This window comes from Pangasianodon hypophthalmus, chromosome 30 (assembly GCF_027358585.1).
Source record: "Pangasianodon hypophthalmus isolate fPanHyp1 chromosome 30, fPanHyp1.pri, whole genome shotgun sequence".
Taxonomy (NCBI): Eukaryota; Metazoa; Chordata; class Actinopteri; order Siluriformes; family Pangasiidae; genus Pangasianodon; species Pangasianodon hypophthalmus.
The window spans coordinates 11,617,647-11,632,959 of NC_069739.1; the positions used below are offsets into that span (position 1 = coordinate 11,617,647).

Below are 15,313 nucleotides of genomic sequence, written 5' to 3' on the forward strand. Positions count from 1 at the left end.
GCATAATATGCAAAATACACTTTTGAGAACTAGTTCAAGGATTTTTGCTCGGTCATGACAAAAACTGAGGATAAATCACTAAGCAGATTCTGATCCTCAATAATTATCAATAACTTGTGGCCGTTTGTAAACAATATGGCCACCGCATCCATCCATCAATCCATTCTAGTGGGACAGAGCATCATGTACTCATAGAGTTGTAACTCAGGATTGCTTGAATGGATTGGAACAAACATGAAAGTCCTGTACAGGACAAGATCCTGAGATCATCCATAGGCAGTGAATCTGAAATTAGATATACAGCCTTGGTGTGCTAATCTGTAAGATGAGTCTTGATGATGACCTGTTACTTAAAAAAAAAACATGGCCGCCATCAGACAATCAGACAATCAGATTTCAGCAGGCATTTGACAAGGTTAACACTGACCTACTTGAATGGTAGGTTTCTCTTGGGAGCTGCTAGAAACTGATGCAAACTCACTCAAATTGGGCATTGTGCTATTTTTTAAAAAAAAAATTTTACACTTAACAACAAGCGTATTTGTAAACAATATGGCCGCCGCATGCCAATCAGTCACTGCATGGCACAGCACGATTTACTCAAAATTCATTTTTGAGCTATTGCCATGAAACTTGAATAGTAGGTCCCTCTATGGATCTGATTAGAAGTGATGCAACCTCATGCAAATCGGCCACTGGGGGATGCTATGGACTTCGCTATGCATATCATACTATGCGTATCGCTTGTAAAATAAGGTGTTTGTGGTTTACACCATTAAAAATGGACCTTTTCAATCATTGCATGACGGAGCTTCATTCACGTAAACAGCTATAACACGTGACATATGACATGGATTTCAGAAAACATGAGGCTTGTTCAGGGCTAACAGCTAAGGTTGGGTTGTGGTCATGCATAGGGGATGGACTTCAAGTATCTCAGGAATTGTAAGCATGATTGAGCTAAAATTTGGTATAATGCATTGTTGTGATAATCTGTAAATGGATTTCTGGCCATCAGCCAATCAGATTTCATCATGAAATTCATAGTGTTAGCACTAAACCTCAACAGTATATTCATCTATGGTTGCTTTAGTGTTCTGTGCAATGTGCAACTAGCAAGAACTAGCAACTAGGCACTATTTTCAAAGGGTGATTGTCCCCCACAGATTGCCGCTTGTGGCTATTTTTAGGGGTTCAAGCACCGAGGGAGCAGGAACCCTATTGCTTTTGGTAAAAAAATTTTTTCTTCTCATTATTATTTTTTGTGCAGCCAAAACTGTAAAGCCATTTGACATGAAATTTTATAGGCAGATGCAGTATTTCAGCTGCTACTCAGAAAAATGAAATGGTTTACATTTTAGCCCATATCTGATGAACAAGTGAAGTAATCTAGGCCTCTGGGACACAAAGGGTGTCAAAATACTCGTGGGAGTCTGCGATTTAATAACAACATGGCTGCCACATGCCAATCAATCCTAGTGGGGTGGAGCTTGAATTACTCGAACAGCTGTAATTCTGGACTGCTTGGATGGATTTGAACAAAACTTGAAGGATGTTTAGTGCAAAGTTTTGTCTGCATGTCTGCAAAGACTGGGGCATGGTCACCCATAGGGGAGGAGTTAAGTTTAAATAACTGTTTCTAAGGATTAAATCAGATCAAATCCAACTTGCACATATGAAATAAGGTGTTGTTGGCCTGATTAATTCATTCATTCAAGCCATAAAAAATCCCTTTTGAAACATTTAGCCATATTTGACAGGATAAACATTGAGATATCATTATGAAACCTGAGTGTCTTATCTCTGTAGGGACTCACTATTAATCAGTGCAATGTGACTCGACTTGGCTTCTGGGGTGCTATTCGTATTTTTACACTTATTAACAAGCAGAAGTCTTGTAACATAAGCTGTACAGTGAAACATCTTTTTTCCCTCATGATCTGTTTCTTAAATCATTAAAAATTTGGCTTTTGGACCAATTTGCACCGCCAAGAAGACCAAGTGTAGACCTACTTTTGGGAACAACTCCTAGGATTTTTGCCACATCATCAGAAAATTGGTGTCATCACTCATCAAAGCCTAAACCACAATAATTATCAAAAAACATGTTGAGATTTGTAAACGATATCGAATCCAATATTGTTTTTTGCATGATATTGTGTTGGACATATGCAATACTGTGTATTGGTTATATTGATCTGTATTATTTTTATACTGTTCTACTTTATTCTCTTTTTTTATATCTTTTTCTGCTTTAATCTATTTCTGATTCTGATTCTTAATTTACTCAAACACCTATATGACAGGGCTGTCAAAAAATCAGCTGCTACACGTCAATGAAATTTTAGTCCATTGCATTTCAGGCTGGATTCACAGTTTCCTCCAAAAGTATTGGAACAGCAAGGCTAATTCATTTATTTTTGCTATACACTGAAAACATTTGGGTTTGAGATCAAAAGATGAATATGAGACGATAGATCACAATTTCAGCTTTCAGCTTTCCTGGTTATACTGAAGGCGTCAACGTTTTAAATATTTTAGCCCAGTAACCAGTAGTTTCAGACATGCCCACAGCATATGCATGAGATCAGTCAGTGACTGTTTGCATCGACTGGATGCGCCACTAACACTGGAGTGTATCTTAGCAAGTTTGGCATTAGTATAATAAATTCAGTGTTAAATCTTGCACTGAAACAAGCCGTGCCTTGCACATACTGACGATGAGTGAACAAGTTCAAGAATGTGCCCCCATTTTTCTTCACACAGCTCGATGCCCAAGTCCTCCTTCCAAGCGTTTTTAACCTGAGCAGGAAGACCCAGGTTTGTAGTATCAATCAGCTAATAGATAGTAGAAACGCAGTGTTTTAAATCAGGATCAAGTCTTAAAGAAACTGTCTATTGGAGATTCGGGAGGGAGACTGGGGAAATGAAGAAACTGTTTCTGGACAAAATTATGGGAGTTGAGCTAGGGTTAGGGTTAGAGTTGGTCTTTACGCCTCTATTAAACCACATTTGAAACGCTGTGTCTGTGACTGATGGTGCATAAAGATGGTTGTTTAAGACTGGAGATTAAGTCCATATCTTAATTGATTGCCTGACCACCGGGTTTGAGCTAATATTCGTAAGCAATTGCAGCTGGGAACAAATGACAGTGTAGAGAGAAGAGTGCTGATGATTGGTCCGCATGAACTCAGCAGGGAGACTCAGAATCTGAATTATTCATCCAGTACAAAATTTTTTTGTATATTGCATGCCCAGTAATACTGTAAAAAAAAAAATTGGGAGAGCAAAACATCCCTTGTTTTTTGGGAGCTGTAGAATTGTCTTCCTGAGTCGGATAGGTCTGTTCCCCCATAGGAAAGAAGAAATATGTTTATCCAGATCCGTAAAAGCTTTTTATTGCTGGAAAAGGTATAGAAACCTAGAGAGACTGGTCATCTTAACGAGTCCTACGTGGACTCCTTTCACTGTCCATCTAAAGGGGAAAAGTGAATGTAGGAGGTTGTCAGTCAAGGAATTCATGGGGAGCAGCTCACTGCTGAAAATTGAGCTTGTACCCTGAGATTTTACCAAATTGGTTCATGATGACAGGGACGGAGGAATCTGGGTTAGAGATATAGAGAAGTAGATTGTCTGCATAAAGGGACAGTTTGTAAGTCGAAGCTAAGCGAGTAATAGCTTTAAAGTCCAGGTCCTCTCGAAGGCTCAACTGCGATGGCAAAGAGTAAGGGCGAGAGGGGGCAGCCTTGCCTGGTGCCTGGATGAAGTGGGAAAGGGAAGTTTGCACTCATGCCATTGGAGCAACATATAGTAACTTGATCCAGGAAATAAAATCATCACAGAAGCCACATTTTTTCCATTACAAGGAAGAGATATCTCCACTCTACTCTGTCAAATGCCTTCTTGGCATCAAGAGATAACACAACTTCTGGTACACAAAACACTAACGCTGATCTAAAACACTGATCTGTCATCTCATATTCATCTTTTGATCCCAAACCTAAATGTGTTCAGTGTACAGCAAAAACAAAAGAATTAGCTTTGCTGTTCCAATACTTTCAGACTGTAGCTGGTCAGGTTCAACAGCTTAGATGGTCAAGACTGTTTAGAGTTACAGGCAAAAAAGGCTAGAAAGCCTGCCTAATAATTGGCATATGGTGAATGATTGACACTGATCACAATGATCAGCACATGCTTTTCCTATGTCTTTCTTTATAACATTTCTTCATAGTGCAATATTATAAAATGAACAATAGCATACATCAATTTAATCAGTAAATTATTAATCCTTTCACTGCTATGTAGGCTACATAGGCATAGTGCTCAAAAGATGTGATTTTGCTAGAGCACTATTTGTGATAATACGTCATGGAAATAAACCTTATTTGTGGATTTCCTTCACAACTGTCAGCTCACTACTATTTTCTCAAAAGTCTTCATTTATGCTGTGCTACTGTAAATATTTTTACCATTTTTTTTCCCTAAAAGAAGAAATAGTCATTCCTGTGCATTTAGCTTCTCAGTTATAATTTATTCATTTAATCAATCAACAGAATATACTAGAACGGAAATATAAAATGTCACAAATTAAAAAATCAACACATTCACAAAGCTAAATTGGACAAAAACAGTATTTTTCTTTTTGAATTTACACAGTGACTCTTTTTAAAATCAATGTTTTTTTTTTTTTATTTTTATAGATGTGTCATTTTGTGTGAGATCACCTTAACACCTATTAGTCCTTAATGAAATGTAATCAAATGTAATTTATAAATGTTTTATTCCCCCATGTTGTTGAAGGACATACTTATATTCATGTTTTGTTAATTGAAAATAAAAGGAAGTGTAAAATTTACTTATTGTTATTATTATGTATTATTTCTCCTTGTGTGTTCTTTAACTTAATAGAACTGAAATAAGCGCTCTCAGTCGTGTTTATAAGGCCACATCCATCTTCTATAAAATATAGGAAATCATGCTTAAAGCTGGAAAAAATTCGTTTCTCTTTAAAAGGGTCTTTAAAAAGCTTTCACAGAACATGGAAACTGTTGTTAAACTATATTGATACTATTGATCTGTCAGTTGAAAATGCAGAAGAGGATTAACAATTTTTCATTTTTATTTTTTAAATTCTATTATTATTGTTTTTTCTTTCTTTCTTTCTTTCTTTCTTTTTTTATTTTTCCCCCCCCTGACATTCATTGTATCTTTTAACGACTACGCTTTGTGGAGGTTGCAAGGAAAAACTCCCTGAGACAGCATGAGGAAGAAACCTTGAGAGGAACCAGACTCAAAAATCTCAAAAGACTCAAAAGACTCAAAAGTCCAAGTTGCCAGTAAATTACTGTAAAATTTACAGCATTTTTAAAAATAGTACAAACATCAGGGTCCTTGTGGATTTCAGAAGAGTTTGAGTTTAATTAAATAATATCCAGGTGAATTTATCAACTGTATAATGAATGAGACTTGTAATAATGTAATTTATTAGGCAAAACTTCTAGAAAAAAGCACTGATGCAACCGTCCTCTTGTACTCATTTCTATGAAAATCATGCAACATATAAATTTATAAAGCTATATGCATCCCTGTTTCCTGTCTAGCTTCAACATAATAGAGTAGGTATTTCTCATCCACTTTCTCGTCCTTAACTCTTTTTCCCAGAGGCCAGAAAATGGAATGTGAGCCTGTTTTGGGGTTGTCCATGTTCAGCATTGAATTTATTTCTGTTGTCACACTCCACAGTAGTGGATAATGGCTCATATGAAAATAGACACTCAGGGCTTTAAGGATTTGCAGTTTTTCATAAGCATGTCTTTTTTTTAACCTAGAATACTAGGTTTAAATGTTATAAATTTATTATGGCAGCTTTAGTTGTGCTGTCTGTTTTATTTGTGTACCAGTGTTACTGTGGAGAGGGACTCCTTGCCTTTCCCTTCGCCCTGCTCACCAGCAGCTAAACACAGAGTCACAATACTCTATACACAGAAACCCAACAGTGTCCTTACTAATGTTACAAATAAAACACTAACACTGGAGCTTCTAAAGGAAAAGAAATTAAATGTCCTTAAATGTCTGATGACTTCAACCCAATTAAGATGCTTTTCACTTACTGAAGACAAAACTGAAGGCAGAAAGACACACAAACAAGCAGCAACTGAAGGCAGCTGCAATAAAAAGGCCTGGCAAAGTGTCTGAAGGGAGGAAACTCAGCATTTGGTGATGTCTGTGGATTATGATTATGTTAGTTTGTCCAATTATTTTTGAGCCTTTGAAAATGAGGGAACTCTGCAAAAAAAATAAATAAATAAAAAATTAAAAATGCCTGTAATTCCTAAACGGTTAATGCAATATTTTCGTTAAACCCCTAGAATTAAAGCTGAACATCTACACTTCAAAAACATTTTGACTGTTTAATTTCAAATCCATTGTGGTGGTGTACAGAGGCACAATTACAAAAAATTGTGTCATTGTCCAAATACTTACGGACTTGGCTGTAAGTTCTTTAAAGGTCACAGATGGATCTTGTAATTTCTTGTCAGCATGTCAAGTTCTGGGAGCACTAATGTTTTATAGGGAATCCCACCCCAGGAATGTGCATGTGTGCACTCTTCTGTGTGTGTGTGTGTGTGTGTGTGTGTGTGTGTGTGTGTGTGTGTGTGTGTGTGTGTGTGTGTGTGTGTGTGTCGTAAACACTTAGGGATCCAACTCCTGAGGTTGCTTGAACAGTGTGCTTGTGTTTTTTAAATGTGCTTGTCTAATTGTTTCAGTGGCAGGACAACTGCTGAACAGGATATATCACTAAGCGGGAATTCTGCAACATATTATCCTGATGACCTTTGACCTTAAGTGAGTTAGGAGTGTCTGTTTGTGTGCACATGAGAAAGAGAGAATCAGTGTTTTCAACTTGTGCGTCTCACTGATTCTTTTCTGAAACTTTAATTTAATTAATTAACACCTCTTGAACATGGTACTTCAAATAGGATTTCCAAAATATATATCTCATTGACCATTTACTGTATAACCTATAAATCTCTCTAGTATATATGACTAGACTGTGCTCTTGTATATTTTATTATATTTTATCTAATGCAGTAAATGGCTCACTCTGGTTTTGATAACTAGTGAGACTCTGTCTAATCTTTAGTCATTCACTGTGAATGATTTAAGCTTTTTTCTCCATCTTTACAGGGGAGGACTGTGTATAATATTTAGATTCAAGACTGTAATGAATGTATTGTTTTTTTGTAGAAAATGTGAACGATCTTTTACAAATGTAGGTAAATTATTAAAGTCTATTCACAAAATGTTTTAATATCAAATGGTTTAAAAGAACTGCAGCTTTAAAAGCGCTTGCCTGCACAATTAATGTAGGGCCTCCAAGTTATTAGTGTTGCTGCCTCACGGCTCCAGGGTCCTGGGTTCAGGGTTCAATTCTGAGGTCATGTTCTCCTTGTGTTAATTTATTAACAATAATTTAACAAGACATCATACTTAATATTTTCAGTTTACATACCAGAAACTGAGCTTGCTGATCGAATGGGTCAGGGTTTCAGGTATACATTCTGATCGTACAAATCTGATAAATCAAGTAGAGTGTTGTTGAGACTGTATTCACAGAAGAGAGTTCCTTCCTTAGGTAAAGGGCAATGTGTGTCAGAGAGCTGAGCAGATATGATGGCTCAAAAAGAGAGGATGAACAGTGAAGTGGATAGGGGAGGGTAGAGTGGAGGCCACACTAAATTATAAATTAAAAAGGGTACAAGCCTGAGCTTAGATCTAATTAATAGGCCAACTATCACAATTTACTTCCAACATTAGTATTAAAATGACTAGAAGTCACTGATTGGCATTATCTCTATTTTAGAATGGTAATTAGATTCTCATCGTTTTTATGCTCTCTTTTACCTTCCACGTGCTCTTCTTTAATTCAACATGCATCTTCTTTTATTCAACAAAATGGCATCTTTATTTCCCTGTTAATGCAAATGCCTTAATAATAATCTCCCACAAACATAAGAATGAACCAACAGCTTTAGCTTAGGATGGATATAAAACAAAAGTTTATTACATTTTTTAATGAGTATTTCCTTAAAAGTCTGTATTTATAAATAAATATTACATAACTATCCCTCTAGTCTTTGCTCTGTGTGTATTCCATATTCATATGTATAAGCATTTTAAAATATAAATGTTTGCATCACAAGTCACAGCTGAATATTTGCATAGCTTACTTATAATAAATAAACAAAACAATTAGAGTCTTTAAATGCTTCTGTGTGTACATGTGTGTGTGTGTGTGTGTGTGTGTGTGTGTGTGTGTTAATGACTGAGCAGATACTACATTCAGGGCTTTGTCTATTAATTTCTGCAGATTCCCTTTTCCATTTATTTTTGTCTTAAAAAATATTTAAGAAAGTCCTAGTATATTTCTGAAATTCCTAACTGTGGCTAACTCTAACTCTATAAGTATTCGTATAAAACTTATTTGTATAAAACTTATTCGTATAAAACTTATTCGTATAAAGCATATAATTCCTCATTTTAAATTTAACTGTAATTAACGTTTGTGATAGATCGTTTTTTGACATATTTTTCTGTAGTGACTTGCTCCAAAGCATGCACATCTTTGCTGCGGCCTTTGTCTGTAGTAATTTTCCCACAGCGCTTCATACTGTGATGAATGACACAGACCATCAGCAGAATTACCACGACAAGGGACACAATTATTCCAAGAAGTCCTCCAGCTGAGAAGAACGACGCTGTATCGATTGGGGGAGACCTGCTTGTAGGTGTAGAGATGCTAACAGATTCTGTTGTGCTTAATCCTTCTGTCTTAATACATTTGGTATTACCACTGAGATGAAATCCTTCATAACAAGAACAGATATAACTCCCAGGAGTATTTGTGCAATTTTGGTCACAACTTGATGCTTCACACTCGTCTATATCAATGCAAAAATAATCACTTTGCCGTTCTTCTAGAACGAAGCCCACTGGGCAGGAGCACTGAAAAGGTTTGTTAATGTCACAGGCTACAGCCGGACATTCCCACTGTGGACAATAAAGTGTACATTTGTGTCTGTCCTCTGAGGACACTCTGTATCCCTCGGAGCATTCACACTGATAACTACCTATGGTGTTATTGCACGTGTGTTCACACGGTCCAAAAAAACATTCGTCATCATCTTCACATGTGTCCTTTTCCTTCGTAAAGCCGTTCTTACAGTGGCACTTGAAGCCACCAGCAGTGTTGACGCAGTAGGAATTTTCTCCTGGACACAGACTTTTATCATCACAGTTGTCAATATCCTTGCAGGTCTTTCCGTCCTCCGCAAGTTCATATCCATTATGACACTGACAAACATGATTATTTCCCTTCACTACACATTCTTGAGAACAATTTGCCTGCAGACATGGGTCACTGTGTACCTTGCTACAGCGGACCGCATTACTTTCAAGCTTATAGCCTGGAAGGCAGGTGCAAATAAACGTATCATTCCACCTGTGGCAGTCGTGCTCACAACCTCCTTTATAAACTTCACAATTCCAAGGTGCTTTACGCCAATAGCCATCAAAACAGATGTATTTTGTTCCCAGATGTTGGTGTGTTGCATTGCTGGCATTGGGCACTTCTTGTAGATCCTCTCCGGCAAATCCAAAAGGAGTTTCGTACAGAAATGACGACTCGGATGTAAGTCGCGGGCACTTATTAGTGTTATTGTACTCACACAAATATCCTTCAATCACATGATTACAGTGTCTTTCGGTCCATTCTGGATCATCTCTAGATAGTGACACACATCTCTGAGAGCAGATGCTTTCATGGTTCTTCCAGTTTGTGAAATTGGTTGCTTCATCTCCAGTTATCCATGTGTATCCTTTCAGATCAAGGCTTGATCCTGCGCAGGACTCACTCATGTACCTTAAACCAATCCAGAAGTTTCCAGTGTGTCCAGTTAGCAGATCTGCAATGACGTTGCTTACTGCTATTGTTCGTACAGTCATTAAATGGCCTCCTTTATCCTTACAGGACTTTTGTGCTGAATTAAAATCCACCAGCTCTGTGTGTACAGTAATGCAGTACTGCTCCGCGCAGTTGCCGTGGTTCGGCTTCGTGCCCTGCGCTCTCACAAGTACAAGCGCCATGACCACTCCTAGAAAAGCCTTCATCCCTGTGGAGCAGTGGAGCAGTGCTGTCCTGTAGGTAAACAGAGCCTGGAGCTTTTTTTCTTTTTCTTTTCCTGCCGTTTCTGACCAACAGTAGGACTTGTTACTCCAGCTTCGATGTTTCTTGTGCTGCCTTTATAGCAGCTGTGAGGTCTGAGGAACTGGGGGGAAGTCGGTTTTTTGCTGGCGCTGCTCCCGGTCCGTCGCGCGCTTCTTCTCTCCATGCAGCAGCTACACAACATCACAACATCACACTACATTCATCTCACTATCAGCTGCAACATACAGAAGTGACTGAGTCTGGAGAGCTGCTGTGACTCCAGAACAAGTGAATCCAGAAATAAACATGAACGCAAAGAACTTGTAACAGAGACCCCAAGACACCCCGCCCCTGAAGAGCTTACAGTATGTGGCAGCTGTTACTGAATATATCAATATATCCAGAGATCATATATCCACCTCACATTCACACACACACACACACACACACACACACTCACTCTTTTAACTTCTACTGAGAAATACAGACAAAAAGTGTGTACTCATGGGCATGGAAAAGGACGAAATGAACAAAACTGACAGAGTAAAAGTAAAACACACACACACACACACACACACACACACACACACATATATAAGTAAAAGTATTCACTGTTATATAAAGTATATGTGAATTACTAAATACTAAAAGTGAGCACACACACACACACACACACACACACACACACACACACACATATATATATATAAGTAAAAGTATTCACTGTTATATAATGTATATGTGAATTACTAAATGCTATAAGTGAACACACACACACACACACACACACACACACACATATATATATATATATAAAATTACTAAATACTAAAAGTGAGCACACACATATACACACACATTTTATATATATATGTATATATATATATATATATATATATATATATATATATATATATATATATATATATAAGTAAAAGTATTCACTGTTATGTAAAGTATATGTGAATTACTAAATGTTAAACGTGAGCACACATACACACAAACAAACACACACACACACACACACACATTTTATATGTATATATATATATAAGTAAACGTATTCACTGTTACATAATGTATATGTGAATTACTAAATGTTAACCGTGAGCACACACACATTATATATATATATATATATACCCCTATTGGGAGATATTATACTGAAGCAAACAAAAGTGTTTAACATTTTGGTCTGTTTTTTCCTTCCATTCTCTGCTATCGCAGTGATTCCGTGATTCCTCTCCCCCTCCTCCTTTCTCTCCTTTCTTTCTCTCTCCCCTCTCGTCCCTCTCTGCTCTGAGTGAGTGTAAATGAATGAAGTGGGGAAGTACAGCGTTGAGGCAAATTACTTACAGAGAATTTCCAGTGGAAGTGACACTTAGTGTAGCCATGGTAAAAGTATGTAGGGATACTAGAGAGTAAGGATGAGTATTAAGGAAGTTATTAATCAATCCAGATGATGCTGCTGGTTCTTTTCCGCAGTGCTCTGGCTGGAGCAGAAGGCCAACCTGATGCTGTAATGGTTCAGAGGAATTGGATTTGGGATGGAATGTCAGACGTTTGTAAAGCACTGATGAATCCAAAGGACAATACTGAAAAATATTTAGAATATATGAACACTATGGATGTTGTACAGTCCCCTCTGAAAGTATTGGAACAGCAAGGCCAGTTCTTTTGTTTTTACTGTACATTTTTTTTTGACTGGCCAAGTCTATCGCCAGACCTTAACCCAATTCAGCAGCATTTCTCCTCCTTTTCAGAAGAGACTGACAGGAGAAGAGCCTGCACCTTTTGATCAAAGTAGGCATGGTTAATCATAAAAGACCAGAATTTATTTCTCTAACATCTAGACTCATGGTCTTATAACAACTATTTTTAAAAGTGGAGATAAATTTGACCCTAATAATTACCAAGGCATGTATGTGAACAGTAACCCTGGGTTTAAGGTTTTATGCAGCATCATTAATTTGAGATTCACAGTGTCTTGAGTAAAAGTCAAATTGGATTCATACCACATCACAACACCAGTGACCATATTTGCACCCTACACATCCTAATTGGCCTGCACGCTAACCTAAATAAAAACAAAATATTCACACATTTTATAGTGGAAAAAAAAAGTATTTGGAAGTTTGGCACAAAGGTTTTTTTTTAAATTCTCCAAGGTGGTGTAGGGAGTAAAACATATGATCAAATCAAATCCATGTACATAAATAACATGCAGAAATAAATAGCAATAAAAGGATTAAATTCTTTCCTCAGGAACATGGAGTGAGGCAGGATTGCTGTTTAAGCCGGATGTTATTTAATGAGTTGGCCAATGAATTGGTCATTAATTTTGAGTGGGCTACATGTCTACGAAAAATATAAAGAAAAAAAAAGTTATTTAATGTACACTCATGGGAATAAAAAAGTATACCCACCTTCTTTCCTATGTCTTTATTTATCAGCACCTAGATAACAATTGTGTGGTCCTCACAAACGTCTATACACAAACACATAACCCCAGGTGACAACAAAAAACAACAGATTACAATATGTAGTCTTTTTTTTTTTTTTCAAAAGTAAACCAACATTCAGAAACCAGGAGGGATAAAGTAAGTACACCCTATTATTCAGTGACATGTAGAACCACCTTTAGAAACAATAACTTACAGTAAATATTTTCTGTAGGAGTTTATCAGTCTCTCACATCATCCTGGTGAAATTCTGGCCCACTCTTCTTTACAACATTGCTTCAGTTCATTGATGTTTGAGGGCATTTGTTTGTGCGCAGCTCTCTTATTATCCTGCCACGTCATGTAAGTGGGGTTGAGGTCTGGACTCGGACTTTCCAAAACCTTGCATTTTTTTTTATTACTTTAGTCATTCAGATGTTAATTTGCTGGTCTGTTTGGCTTCAATGTCCCACTGAATGACCCAATTTCAGCCCAGCTTAAGATGGTGGACGGATGGCCTCACATTTGTCTTAACAGTATTCTGGTATACACACTATACATACACTCATGAGCGCAGGAAATGGCGTCGCTGTTCCTAGGACATTTCTGGTTGGCGGTAAACAGTGTTCAAAAAGCAATAGCAAATAGTGAATTAAGAACCATAACTCACAGATCTGGCAGGTTGATTTAAGGACAGGATGTAAAAATTACAGTTAGGACCATGTTGTTCTCAGATGCCTAACTACAACCTACAAGATTCTTTTAAATTTACGTTAAATAAAATTGCAGCTGTGATTTCCAGAACTTTACTATAAAATATGGTAGGAATGTTTATTGCAATGCAATCAAATATTTCCCTGCCTGTATATTTTATATTAAAAAAGACTGTTGTTTATTTACAGTAACGAACACTCAAAAGAAAGACACTACCGTACACTGAAGATCAGATTTTTGCTGTCAAATTAACAGCCAAACCTTGTGTTTGCTTTTATAATATTACTGTTAAATATGTGATATTGCTGTCCATTACACAGAAGTTTTCTGTGTATTTTATGGTAAAATTCAGCCAGCTGTGGTTGCCAGAGATGTACTGTATAAAAAATGGTTTTCCATAACTACAGCCATTTTATTGTGAAATACTGGCAGCTGCAAAACCTGTAAAAGTATTGCCTATAAATAAACGGCAATTAAAAACCAACAAACTACTATAGTGGCATTATATATATTCAAAACACAGGTTTTTACACTATTACTATTGTAAACAATTTTCCAAATTTAACTAACACACCCCTATTAAAAAGAAACTCGTACAACAGACATTAGAATTGAGGTTTTAATTTCTTTTAAAACTATGGCATGTGAAAAAACTACACAAAAATATCTATATATTTAACTAACAAATCTCTCTTTTTGAAGAAATCTTTATATAGTTGTTTTTATATTGTATGGTATTTATTCATAAAAAAGTCCACAGATTTACAAGTAAAGTAAAGTCTGGACATGTACAATTGAAGATAAAAGTTTGTTTAACACATGATGGTATTTCACTTTCGAAGGTGGACAGTATTTTATACAGCAAAATTGGTTTAGGTTTACAAATTCTTACAGAAAAAATAACTGGATTAGTTTTACTACTTACAATGTTTTGATGTTTCCATTTGCAGTTTTTTTTCACTGTTTCTATTAACAGTATTTCACCATAAATTACAAGGACATATTTCACAGTGTAGAGTTAGACAGCTGACGAGGATAGAGATAGTTTTTTTAAATCAGTGCTTAGATAACTGCTAGTTGAAAGGATTTTGTTAAATATATAATACTGAGGAGTTGATTATTTTTTAATAAAAGTTCAGTTTCTTCTGGGAATATCTGTTTGAGGAAATGTGAAAGTAACGGATCTACACTGTAGAAAAGGATAATGTGGTCAGTCAGATTTAAGAGAAAATATTATGCATAGTTTACATAAAAATATTAAGTTTCTCAGCATAACATCATTTTATAGCTTACAGTACATTTAATTTATACTAGTTTGAATTATGCAGAGTGAGTGTGATCGATTCATGCAGAAATGTAATAATGTAGTAATAAAAATCAGTCAGCTTGTGTGTGGTAGAGTCGGGCAGTGGGTAATGTCACTGCCTCACAATGCCAGGGTCCTCGTTTTGATCCTGCGCTCTGGTCACAGCGATGGGTTTGATTTTATTCCAGGGCTTTTGAAAATACATAATTAAATCATGATGGCTGTATGAAAACATACTGTATTATCACAACTCAGTTAATTCATGTGGAACTGATGTACACAGTTTAATTAAGTAAATTCAATGAACTTTTTTTCAGTGTAATACTGAATACTGAATACTCTAAAGTTTACACATGGTTTAGAAAAGGAAATTAAATTAGTTTGTTTGTTGAATTGGAGTAAAAAAATTCTAATCACGCTACTGATTTGGTTATATTGTTTTCTACATAGTTATTTATCAATTTTTTTGATATTAAATTAATACTGTGATTTTTTTTGTCTAATGTTCATTACTTTGTCATATGATGTCAAATGATTTATAAAATGTTAATTCTATCAAACAGTCCCACTGCAAGGCCTTAAAAAAAAGTAAAATTTAAGTTATAGTGTAGTAATTTACCTGATGTCCCAGTATACCCTATTATA

At 36.3% G+C, this 15,313-nt stretch overlaps 1 protein-coding gene across 1 annotated transcript; it reads right to left on the minus strand.

Annotated features, from left to right (window-relative positions):
* Nucleotides 1-8,037: 8,037 nt before the first annotated feature.
* thbd (thrombomodulin) lies at nucleotides 8,038-10,543 on the minus strand. The gene has a single exon (XM_026918131.3). It carries the CDS (start codon nucleotides 10,168-10,170, stop codon nucleotides 8,548-8,550), a length of 1,623 nt encoding a protein of 540 aa, XP_026773932.3. The 5' UTR covers nucleotides 10,171-10,543; the 3' UTR covers nucleotides 8,038-8,547.
* Between the last annotated feature and the right edge of the window lie 4,770 nt (nucleotides 10,544-15,313).

Coding starts and splice junctions, on each gene's coding strand:
- thbd (XM_026918131.3), bottom strand. CDS start 10,170: ATGAAGGCTTTTCTAGGAGTGGTCATGGCGCTTGTACTTGTGAGAGCG.